We start from the raw sequence: 12372 nt of genomic DNA on the forward strand, positions 1-12372 counted from the left end.
TGCCAGCGATCACCTCTTTCGATTGGACAAACTCCACGGGTGGCTTGACAACGAGCAGCATGTCGGGTTGGGGCAAGCTGGCCTTGGCTCCTCCATTCCGAGCAGGTCTTATCAGATACAAGCGCTGAGCCCACCCACACCAAGCCCGTGAGAGATTCACGAAAGCATCTCAATTGGATAGTGTACGTTTCAGAGAGATAAACATGCCACCGTGCTATCAACATCACGACAGCGTGGGTAAAACTGTCAAGTATAAATTCGTGGTTGCGCTGCCCAAACCTCGCCGGCCAAGCCTCCATGCGCCTTTTGTAGACGTCAGCGGCAGACCTCGTCCTCTCCCGGCGTCCATTATCCGCTTCCATGTGGTCATGATTTGCAGACCAGCCTCCCTCATGACACACCACGGAAGACGTACCCGTGAACCCCTCATTTGACATGTCAACCTGTAGCAATCTTCGTCACAGTGCACTCACAGCGCTCGTTCAACTAACTCCTGGATTATTAACTCGAATCATATGATCTATCTAGCTCCAAAGCAGACCCGGATATATACGGTGTAGGACAAAACCAAACGCCAGCTTGCGATGCTGCAGGTATGCGAAGAAAAGTGGACGGAGTAATTTTAGGGGACCGATGCATCATCCGGAGTGTGCGACTATCCCAAAACTTTTATCGTGCTCGCTAGCACACCATTGGATCAGACTCCCGCGATCCGGCACATCGAGCCTTTGTGAAGTTCCAAACGTCTCCGGAACAGTCGTCCAGAGACCGCTCTGCTCTCCATTGCAGCTCGGTTTCAGCTCGGCGCACCTCTGCCACGCAGAAGCCAACGTCACCCGGTCTACGGCCAACTTCCCGCGCTGGGATCTTCCGCTGGGACGCTCCTTCCAGACTCCCAAGCACCTCACGGACGCTATGTCCTCGTCCAGTACCTAAGTCGGGTCAGAGACAAGTTGCCAAGGATAGTATGGTATCGTTAAAGCTTACCAAGGTTGTAGGTACGGAAGGCGCCTTTGGTACGACCAGCAGCCGAGGCCGCTAGTGCTGCAATGTGACCCCGAGCCAGATCGACTACGTGGATGAAGTCACGAACAGCTGTACCATCGGGTGTGTTCCAGTCAGTGCCGAAGATGTCCAGTACTGGCTTAGTCCCTGTCAGCACTGTTGCGATGACTGGAATCAGATTGCTGGGCTTCTGCCGTGGATCCTCGCCCAAAAGACCAGACTCGTGACATCCGACCTGCTTATGTTAGCCGCATTCCAAATCAGTTCTGGACTTTCCACGTACCGGGTTGAAGTATCGCAGCGCTGTAATGGCCCATGTTGGGTCGGACACCGCAAGATCTGCCAAGATGGATTCGCACATGAACTTGGACCGTCCGTAGGGAGATGTTAGACCCATAACTCCTGGAAGCACGCTCTGTTCAACTCCTTGGTTGTCTACGAAAGACTCCGTGTGATGAACACACAGCTCTTCACGGAGAGGCACTCCGCAGTTGGCACCTTCGCCGTAAACCGTTGCCGACGACGAAAATACAAAGTTCTTGATTCCAAACTCCTCCAGCAGACCCAGAAAGTCTACTAGCCCACAGACGTTGTTGTTGTAGTATCTCAGTGGCATCCGGATACTCTCTTCGACGGACTTGTACGCCGCAAAATGGATCACCCCCGAGATTCTGGATCTACGCTCAAGAACGGGACGCTGTACATCATCCATTGCTATGTCGATACCGGAATCCATTCGCTGCAGCGTCGAAAAGGGGAACCGAACCGCGTTTGGTGCTGGTTTACTGCCGATACAGTATGATGAATACTCAGACAGCACGACTTTCATCTGAGAGCTTCTGTAGTCAAGCTTCCGGAACTGCAATGTTGGCATTTGCTTTCCTTGTGCCGCGCAATATTCGAGTGCGAGGATTCTGATCCTGCTCAAAACGTTTTCGTATGAGTTGCTGAGATCGTCAACGACGAGGACGTTGTAGCCTTCCTTGAGCAGCTCCAGTGTTGTATGCGAGCCGATATATCCGAGCCCACCGACAACCATGATGAATGGAGAATCCGATCCGGCAATGTCGAGGGGATCCGCAACCACATCGTCGTCGAAGAGTACGGATTTTTGGGTTTCTGGTGTGCTGACGGCCGCGGGCGATGCGGACGGCGAGCATGAAAACATCGATGAAGATGACGACATGACGTGCAGGAAAGCTTGCGTATCGAAGAAAAGAGTGAATTAATGAAGAGCGAATGTTGTTGCCGTGATGTGAGACTTGGTAGGTATGCCCAGAAATCTTTATATACGCACAGCTTTTGGGATTCCACGCAGCTCACGGTCAATTAGGCAGAACACGACCAAAAGAGATATTTTCTTGCGCCATCGATATTGTTTATGGGCTTGGCACGACCCGGCCTCTTAATCCCGACTGCTCAGATCCGAAGTCTCGTCAGGTCCAGCACTCTGGAAGATACTCTCGCATCGCTAATAATCCCTGTCTAATTTGCATGGCGAATACCCAACACCTGACTGTGTACAGTAGGTCGCACGGCGGTATTCTCTAGACCCCAAGAATAGTTGGCTGCGACACACTAACGAGGGCAGTCCGTGAGGAACTGCTCAATTTCTAACAACATCTTTCGTCGCCGCACCTGTTAATGACGTCTAAACACATCGGTCCAGGTCACTTTACATGATTGCAATCATTCAGGCCGGCAAGTCCCCACTCACAAACTGAACTTTTCACTCGGATTGTGGAGGCTGGAGCTGAGTCCTCGTCATCGGCTTACAACTAGCCGCGCCCAAAACGGAGCTATGGAAGGGTCTGGCTCGTACATGGTCCCGCTCCATGTCCACCTACGTCGGCGCGTGGAATCCTTCCCGCCATGCGTATGGCGCCTTGCCATTGTTGTACGTGCCACACCATGGCTGAAAGTTTTCCATATTCCTCGGGAATCGTCTCATTCCCGAATACAAATTACAAAATCCACAAACAATCACAACGGACATGGACATGGCGCAACGCCGGATGTAGACTATTCTGTCGCCAACGACGCACTCGACTCGCTCAACCATGTAAGCACTATAGATGATGTGGCAACTACATGCTGGACACGAAGTCCGTGGTCTGTACGGGATGTCACTTTCGTTTGCTCTTCTGAAGGAATACAAGTCAGCACTTGTATTGAGTGGGACCGTTGTTGGTGACAGTAGTCTTTAGATTACGCTGAGTACCTTGATCTCGTTGCTCGGGCATCTCAACATAGGTCCGGTCTAAAGGAAAGAAATATCAACCGGCTCACTTCAATCTGACTCGCACTCTGGACACCACAGTCACGAATTTGGCTTTGCCATATCCATGGTATGGTGTGATCCTCTCCTAACGCGCCACTCGTGGAGTAAAGACTTACTATCGGTTACACGGAAGAGCAGCAACTTGATTGCCCGCACCGGCAGTTGCATGAGCATAAGGCTGGCATTGTGCTGCATTTTACAATCCGGGCGCTTGCCCGAGCCTAGTCGTCTTGTGTAGCAGGGAATTGGGCGCGAAATCCTAGTGCTGTCCATTCCTGGCCGAGCCTAACTTCTATTGAGACAACGAACACGCTACTGCAGCTCCTGTTCGTGGGTCGTAGCCTACAACTAGCTCCGACTATGCAGAGATGAACTGTGCTTTTCCCACGTTCATACAGCTTTTGGAGACCTTGTCAGGCTGAAAATGGGGGTTCGGGCCATTAGGATGCCGAGATCCAGGTTTTCGGCGGCGACACCCACACAATCACACACGGAGTCGGTCGCCACCGTATTCGAGCCCAACACTAATCTTCCCGAAATGCTATTCTGAGCAGTCCAAGCCATTTTGACGGACTGGCACACATACATACAGTCAGCCTCGATTTACCGGTATGACGATCCTGACACGAGGAGCATTCACAAGTCTCCCGGGCTGATCGACTATGCGCATACCGCTTCCGTTGACGAACTATAGGAATATCGTCTTGACAAATATATAGATCCCGAGGAGTTCACTTGAGAGAAAGTTGCTCTTCTCTACTTTAACGGACCGCGAGCCCGACGGATGAATCGATAGAATACGCATCAGAAGCTGATACATATGGCCGAAAGGCATGCTAGGTGAAAAGAAAGTGTAATCTTCACCGAGACTGCGCTTGCCATTCCCCATCCAATCAAATCTAAACTTTTCCAAAACTTTCCCTGTCACCTCCCCTGTCATGTTGCTTTGGGCGGCAGATCTGACAGTCAGATGATCCATGTCCGCATCCCCGGATCGGAATACTAAGCCTTTAAGCCCGCGCTAACTCCGCCCAAACCACTTTATCACAACCCTGGCCTTCATCTGCATATGCCAGCTCTGCTGCAGTCTCTCATACCTGCTGAAATTGCCTTTTCTTCGAGACGATTCTCCGGCCCTAAAGCATATTAGCTGCATTTCACCACAATCATGTCATTTTTTAGGGCCAGCTCGCGGGATTTGCAGAGTCGCCAACGGTCAGTCAAAGTGAGTCGGCCCTGAACAATGACATGCGGGATGCGCAGAGTCGCCAAGATTCAACAAACTTTCAAACTTCACAACAACGCATGTCATTCTTCAGGGCCGACTTGAGCCGCGCTGCTTGAATGTTAGCGGTTCTGCGCACCCAGTCGCAGTACCTGCTACATCAAGATGCAAACACCCGAAGATCATGCCTTGCTGAATGTCACAGTACATTAGCTCGGGCCACAAAGGGTCTCGATAGCTTCGTATGACATACCACGAGGCTGGAAAACCTCGTTCGGTCTCATCGGGACAGTCATACTCGCTGCTCGCGAAATGCGCTGCGTCCGCAGCGCTTCCGACCATTTGGGCCCGTAAGCGAAAATCAAGCTTTCACATGCCCACACAGACATACCTATCTACACATCGATGGCGATTTCATCGGGTCGGGACAGACATACTTAGACAGTCGTCTCGGCTCGGGTACAATTTCGAGTACAGTAGTGCTTAGTCACGCAACTAAACTGCAAAAGCACCGTCTTGGGTCTTGGAGATCTGATTAGTCTCCACAACTAGCGCACAGACAACGTGTCTCCACACCCGCAACAAGGCATCGTCCGCGGACCAGCCCCTGGGGCTTGCTCACAGCCTCAACACATGCGACCCCTGCCCCAGTCAGCATCGTTTCAGTTACACAACGTGGATCGAAATAGCTGCATGCCCAGTCAAAGCGCCTCCAACACGGGACGAGAACGATCCAAAATCCACACCACCATGCATCTTGCCGGCTTGTAAATCGCCCAAACTGGTGGCTCGGCCGTCTATCGTGGCGTTATTTGCAAGAAAATTTCGTGACGGAGCTTGTTTAGACCACCAGCTTGCAGTAGCTGACTTGAGAAACGGGTATCCGGGGTGTCCACTGACGCGTATCCCGTATTTCTGCGCGATGCATCTGGGCATGCATCTTTCCTTTAGCTTCTCCATTAGCTTCCCCGCGAGGCTGGAGGGGAACGTGCAGTTGGTGGATGTCTTTACCTCGATCTGCTCCGGACTAACGTCCCGCACCAAATGTGTTTATTGACATGGCCGCCAGCGGCAGCCATGAATCGTGCCGTCCTCGGGCCACTAGCCCGCTCTAAGTACGAGGAATTTGTTCGGATGAGGCCGCGTGGTCTACAATCAACATCCTATACCGATCGCAACAAGAGATTAACTGGCAGTTTCAAAGCCGACGGCAATTGTTGTGAGTAACCCAGGGATTGTTTCGCTCCATCACATGGGATAAATCCAAGGAATTCAACCGGTCGGTAGATGTGTCTTGGCACGTGGACCCGCCAAGTTAAAGTGCATGGCATCTCGCGACATCCAGCCTTGCAAAGGGAAATTGAGCCAGTTAGCTTACCGCCATGGAACACACGGCAACCACGTCAGACTTCAGCCGCTCAATGATTGCACGCAGGGAGAATTGGTGTAGACTAGGTTCCCCAGCTTTTCGACTCTAGGCTAAATGCGACCTTAGTCAACATTGTGGCATTGCTTTTGCAAGTCAGCAAGTGACATACACCAGGGCTGAGCTGAAGCAGCGGATGGGGAGCATCAAGTCGTACGATGTCGCGTAACGGTGGGGCAGAGAGGCCAGGGACCAAAGACTAAGCGCCCGTGGAGCCTCGCATCCTCGGGCTAGAAAACTCGCCCGAAAGAGAAAAGCAAAGCCACACACCTTGGCCTGTATCCTACTCGGTCCTGCAGCCTCTAGCCTCCGTTGTGTGAGATGTGGCAATTATCGCCACAGCACCGGTGGTAGAGCATGTTGGAAAAGCTTGTTCTCTTGATTGCGTGCTGACGCAGCTTCATGTCGTGATGGCTTCGTCCGTGGCCTAGGTTAATCGTACCACACGGGAAGCAAAGCTGAAGATTTGCAAAGGAAGCTGAGCTAGAGTTTCCGAGATGAGTGAATTCCCACATGAAAATTGATTTTCTTTTCTTTTATCGCTTTCGGTCTCCTCCATTGCCTTTGCCTCCACCAAGATTCTCGTTTACATCCGTAGTCTCTACGACCTTGTCACAGTACTCCACCCAACCATCTAATTCCATCTTCTTCAACAAGGTGCTGAAGCCTTGGCTCCCATCGCCTTTCCCATTCGTTGCACAGAATTCTCCCACTACATCCTCCTTCAGCCCTTGCTCCGCCCCAGCACCGTCTGGATACTCGATGTGAAACACAGGCTTGCCAGCAGCGATGAAAGGCGCAAAGGTAGCGCATTCGGAGTACTTGACACACTGCTCATTGACCGAGAAGTGGACCAGGGGTAGCACAGCTGGAATGATGTCACCGGCGTTTTTGAGACCGAGGGCAAGCTTCAGGGGCGCAGTGATCGACGAGAGGTACTCCACGTAGTTGATGGAGTCATTCGACGTCAGCCCGAGACCGTTATCGTTTTGCTATTCCGGAAACCCCGTTAGCCCGCTTCCTTCTCTCCGAAATAGCAGTAAAAACAAAGATTCCGACGCTTCCCATGACGTTAGACCCGTAGAATGTAAAGAAGAAACTCACATATGCGTCCACGTTATCGGGATCGACACCGTCACATCCCTTTTCGACGGCCATTTTCATCCTCTCCTTCATGATGCGTCGCACATTATCGCTGCTGAGCTTCAACCATTTTTCGCCGGGCCAGCCATCGAGATTGTGTCCGAGATCCTCTGGCTTGAACTCGCTTGCATCAGGTCGCCAGTTTTCGTAGCTCCCCGCGCTGAAATAACATATCACTTTCTTGCCCAGTGCGTGCAGCTGCTGGATAGTTTCCTTTGGGGTATCGAAGAGATCAATATCGAAGATGGATACATCAGGCGTGGTGTTTGAAGCGTCCTTGTCCAGCACAGGCGGATGGTTGAGGATGATTTGCCATGTCGACGATACGGCGGGTGTCCAGGGAACTGTCGAGTTCGGAGATGGAAGCGGGGTTAGCGTGGAGGTAGGAGGAGAGGAGCTATTGTCGTCTCCGCTTCCTCCGAGCGTCAGACCCAGACCAAGACCTAGCGCTAGGGCTAGAACGATGATGACGAGGGGAAGGACGATGAGAAGGAGTTTTCGGCGCAGACTCCATGGTCGGCGTGCTGCAGGTTTGGCGTCCATTGTTGCAGAAACTTTGCCGCTCCTCTCGCTGCTTGCTGCTGGGGGTGAGGGGCAAAATCAATGGAGAGGGGGTGGCCTCGGGACGATTACAAGTGGAAATAGACGACGATGTCGTGAGGCATGCAACAAGGTCGACTACGCATGACGATGATGCTAACAAGCCACCACATGTGCAGAGGAACAACGTCTTCTTTTGACACGTTCTAGACGATACGATGGCGTGAGCTGAGAAACTCAGGAATCAATAGTTCGAAAAAGTCGCGAGGAGAGAGGCGACGAGAAAAGCGGCGCAGACCAATGGATGCCTACATGCAGGCCCGCAATGGCAAACATATGCGGCGTCTGCATGTGTCGTCAATATAAAACTGCAAGGCGTGCGGCTGGCTTGGATTAGCGCTGAGGTAGCAATATTGCGGCTGTGGCGCGCCTGAGGGGGAGGGGCGCAGTTCAAACGGCGAAGAAGTCTCAGCCCCCGCCCCCTCTCCAAACCCAACACATCACAACACTTCACAACACATAGTGCATAACTACATCCTTTATAAGATCTTCAATACTCGTTTACTTAACATTGGCTGACCGGAATAACAGGGGATGTCGTGCGACATTTAAAAAATGTCACTGGGGGAGCAACGTGGCAAGTTTCACGTAATCAGGCGGCCGCCAAATCCAAAGGCGCTGCTAGTCCCCGTACCTTGGTGACGCTTGAGCTCGTATTCACCCGTACATAAGCCGTCGTGTTGGTGTTGGTGGATGTGGGGTTGAGCGGCGCTTACGGTTTGTGCACCCCTGAGGCAGCTAGCGCCTTGTAGGTACTTACATGTATGCAGGGTCTGAGAGAAAGTCATGGTTGCCAAGATCTGCCTTCTCAACAACTCAATCACATTTCATTGGCATACAAAGTTCGTGGGGCAGAGACGAAATCAATTGGATAAGCACCATCTATGGAAATGATACTAAATTTAGATACGAAGAAACTTGAAGCGCGACCTTGACGATGCAGTGCTTTTTGGTGGTGGCGATGGCCCCTACAGTTGTAGTGCCGAAGACAACTTGTACTGCCTGCTTGCGCCACTCATTGTCACCCACAAGGTGAGTGGGTCGCTCCCAACCTGTTCTTTAGTCGCACCAGTGGTGTCAGAAATAGGTCCTGGCACCGTGATGGGAATCGTGGTTCCGCACTTGTTGCCGCCAGCGGTGTACACGTTGACCGAAGTGACACTAGCGCCATCGGCTGAGGTGGTCCATGTCATGCTAGGGCGGCACAGGTCTCGAGTCTGTCGGTTGATGAACTGCTGTGTCATGTCATCGTGTTTGAGCGTCCTGAACGGCCAGGTAGTACTGCATTCCGTTAGCGCATATCTTGGGAATCCATATCGGGTGAGCTTACAGGCGCATCATCTCGGCAGTGATGACCTCGACCCATGTCATGAGCAGGGAGTATTGTCCCGATTTGCCGTTTACGGTAGTCGATGGGACATCGCTGACGCGCATGTTGGCTTGGTGGAACATGTAACTATGCACGTTTAGCAAGGTATCTTCAGGTGGACATGGTAACCTACGGGTCCCAGTGGAGGCCAAACAGGTTGGTCATGGCAGTGTTTCGCGTGTTTGTGAGCAGATCATCGAAAGTTCCCTTTCCAGCAGAAGTGTCGATCCACTCTTGCAGCGTACAGGCCGGAAGATCGCAGTTGTAGTAAATGACTGAAGCCCATCGCGGCATGACGATGAGCCCAGCGTAGCCGTTGTTTGCAACGTTGGTGGTCAATGGCCAGAAAGTGCTCTGTGTGTTGCGGAGCGGTGGTCGAGTGTTGTCTCCAACTACGTTGTTGATGCCATTGTCCATCCACGCCTTGATAACGTCTGCGTTGTGGAGACCAGTGATCGCAGGCGGGATGATGCCGTTGGGGCTCCAGCGCTTGGCGGCATCAAGTCCAACCTGCTTCAGCCATGCCTGGTTAAAGGTGATCTCTTTGGACGCGTCCGAGTATGTGGCGTTAGTCAAATCCATGTGTGAACTATATAAAGTTAGAGGTGCAGAAAATCGGGCCGAAGAGGACGTACAATGTATGCGAGATGTGCGCAAACGCGTCGCGCTGGCTTGCGACTGCGAACCAGTTCTCCAATGCATCGAGCTTCGCACATTCAAGGCTCCAAGTGTACTGAGTAGGCGTGGTAGGCCAGATGTTGACGCCTGTGCCAGGTGGCTTCTGGTACTCTGGGCTACCGTCCTTCTGTTCCGCATACTCGATAGCGTTGCTAGGCGAGCATACCGTCTGACCCTTGGTAGTTTCCACACTAGCTTCAATATCACCGTTACCGTTGTGTCCAATCTCGACGAAGTAATCAGAACCAGCAGGCATCCTCGCGTTGAGGCCAGCCTGCCATTGGACGTGCACTGAAAGATCCTCTGGCTTGACACGGAAGATCTGGCCCTGTGGCCTGTAAAGCTCAGTCTCCAGGAACATGTCATCCACTTGTGTGCTCAGGTAAATTCTCCGAAAGCCAACATAAAGACCCCTGGTGATCCAAGTGATCCATGCGTGCTGCAAGATGTTGCTAGAGGGCGCCCAGTCTAACGCAAAAGGCAAGAACCACACCATCTGCTGACGGGCGCCAATTTGGTTTATAACAGCAGCGGATCCACCGACTGAGAACTTCGCCACTTCCCACGCAATTGAAGCGTTCACAATAGTTGCGGGAGAGTGGTAAATGCTTGCAATACTGACGGGAACATTTCTATCGGCCTTGTGAGCTACGTATCGATGAAGAGTTCGCGAAAACTTACGCCTTGAGATTGGCAGATGGAAATCCAGACATGTTCGTGAAGGACACTGGCTCGTCGTTCAAGTTGCCACCATTGGGAGAAACCCCAAAGTCGGCCGTAGGATACACATCCAAGCGGACCATGCGCACACCAAAATTGGTCTGGTAGGCGTACAATTGGCTCCATTGCGCATCTGTGAGTGCGCTGTAGTACAGGTCATTGTAGTTGTATCCCACTTCGCTTATGGTAATAATACCACCATAGTTTCCGTTCGTAACCGTAGAGTTGAGCAGAGGTAGGTTGGCTATGCCAGCCTGTGGGACAGTGAGGATCTCGTAGGGGATACCATATCCTTGGAGACCAAGTGCAGCACCATTGGTAGCAGATGTTGTATCGCGCGCAATGATTAGGATTGTGCTAGATACAGTAGCGCTACCCACGTATGCCGAGACATGCTGCAGGAAGAGAGAGAAGGAAGAGAGCGCGCATACTCGCAGCAACGATGAGAACGTCATGATGAGACGCGAAGTAAACAGCGTAAGATGGAACATTCCCCTAGGAACCTGGACGTCTTAATAAAGAAGTCTCGGCAGCGAACATGTTATAGGCTGCCAGGTCGTCAGTGGTCCAGATGCGGAAAAAGTCCATGAGACTATCGATTTCCACGTGAATTCTCAGCTGAACAGCTCACCTGGGCTTGACTTTCAAGGCGTTCAGTGAGTGGCGTGCGCGGTGTGGAACTCCATCAGACGTCTTGGAGAATTATTGCCGTGTGCTGCTGGGAGGCGTTGCATACGAAACTTGCCTTAAAGCCATATAGGAAACAAGGTTCTTGGCGGATCCTTGCACACACACATAGCCGTGAAGAAGCAATCTACCACGTGATACCAATGTAGACCGAACATCTCTCGCATATTGATGTATCGGTACTCAGGACTTGAGACTCCCTCTGAAGGCATCAGCCGCACGTCTATGAGGCGCACGACAAAAGTCTGGGCAGTTGTGTAAGGCCCCAATGAATACGATAGAGTGTGGATATCGTGGGCAAACTCGGCTGGTGCTTTTCAGCCAGCTTACACTAAAGGTCTCGTTTGGGGACAGTGTTCCGATATTGCGTGAGTAATTATGGCCCCTGGACCTCGTATGCAAGCGATGCATTACAGTGCATTAGCCTCGGGGTCGCGCCCGACAAGGTGCCGGGATAGATGAGGATCATATCAAAACGGTAGTGCGGAGGAAAGTTAGGCTAAAGGCGAGCCCGTGCCCGAGCCCGGATGAACGTCGGAAAGAGAGAAGATTGTCGTGCACGGACATGCTGCACGAACCCTGACCCTTCAGCCTCGTCACGTCTTCACTCCTTCCACCACTTACCGCCCACATCTCCCATCATGCGTTCTCTTACCTAGTACCAATATAGCCAAAGCTCGCTGTTCGGAATAGATGAGCATGGACCCGCCGGGCGGGTTTAGTGTGGGCTGTCATCACAGCTGCCAATGTATGTACGGGGCAAAGGCTTCGTGTCGGAAACCGCGCACCCATGACTGCCGTTCCATTGCTATTCATGGCAACCGAGAGGTGTACGAGCTGGTTTGAAGGCTTCTCGAAGCATGTCTGTGCTGCACTTTACCGCTTGCCTGCAGTGGTGGAGCTTCTACCACAGTTGGCTATCCACTCTGTCTGCTAACGCAATGCGCAGATCGTCAGCTAATACCTGATTGCAATTAACGTAAGGCGATGTGTGCTTCCTTTGGTTGTCTGGTTGTTTAGGAGGCTGACGAGTCTGCTATTTCACACATTACCCTAGTCATCTTACCCTTAGACATTACTTCGATTCAACTATTCTGAATTTTTTTATGGACCATCTTATCGTTATCATGTTTTACATGCTCTGATTAATTTCTTTCACCCATGGTACTGCCTATGCCAAGTTGAGCCCACCTGCGGAGTTACGTTTGGGAACTCCTGCCATCGTGCCGCGCCCTTGG

At 51.9% G+C, this 12372-nt stretch overlaps 3 protein-coding genes across 3 annotated transcripts; all 3 read right to left on the bottom strand.

The window, feature by feature from the left end:
• Positions 1-681: 681 nt before the first annotated feature.
• PtrM4_116730 (GalE, UDP-glucose 4-epimerase) lies at positions 682-2191 on the bottom strand (the record flags this gene model as incomplete). The annotated part of the gene is made up of 3 exons (XM_001935035.2): positions 682-932; positions 988-1240; positions 1289-2191. 3 exons carry the CDS (start codon positions 2189-2191, stop codon positions 682-684), a joined length of 1407 nt encoding a protein of 468 aa, XP_001935070.1.
• Positions 2192-6473: 4282 nt separating this feature from the next.
• PtrM4_116740 (DUF297 domain containing protein) lies at positions 6474-7623 on the bottom strand (the record flags this gene model as incomplete). Its single annotated transcript, XM_001935036.2, has 2 exons — positions 6474-6929; positions 7042-7623. The coding sequence occupies 2 exons, from the start codon at positions 7621-7623 to the stop codon at positions 6474-6476; spliced, it is 1038 nt and encodes a 345-aa protein (XP_001935071.2).
• A 1025-nt stretch (positions 7624-8648) lies between these two features.
• PtrM4_116750 (uncharacterized protein) lies at positions 8649-10902 on the bottom strand (the record flags this gene model as incomplete). The annotated part of the gene is made up of 5 exons (XM_001935037.2): positions 8649-8961; positions 9011-9136; positions 9183-9638; positions 9685-10359; positions 10409-10902. 5 exons carry the CDS (start codon positions 10900-10902, stop codon positions 8649-8651), a joined length of 2064 nt encoding a protein of 687 aa, XP_001935072.1.
• Positions 10903-12372: the final 1470 nt, after the last annotated feature.

This window comes from Pyrenophora tritici-repentis, chromosome 6 (assembly GCF_003171515.1).
Source record: "Pyrenophora tritici-repentis strain M4 chromosome 6, whole genome shotgun sequence".
NCBI lineage: Eukaryota > Fungi > Ascomycota > Dothideomycetes > Pleosporales > Pleosporaceae > Pyrenophora > Pyrenophora tritici-repentis.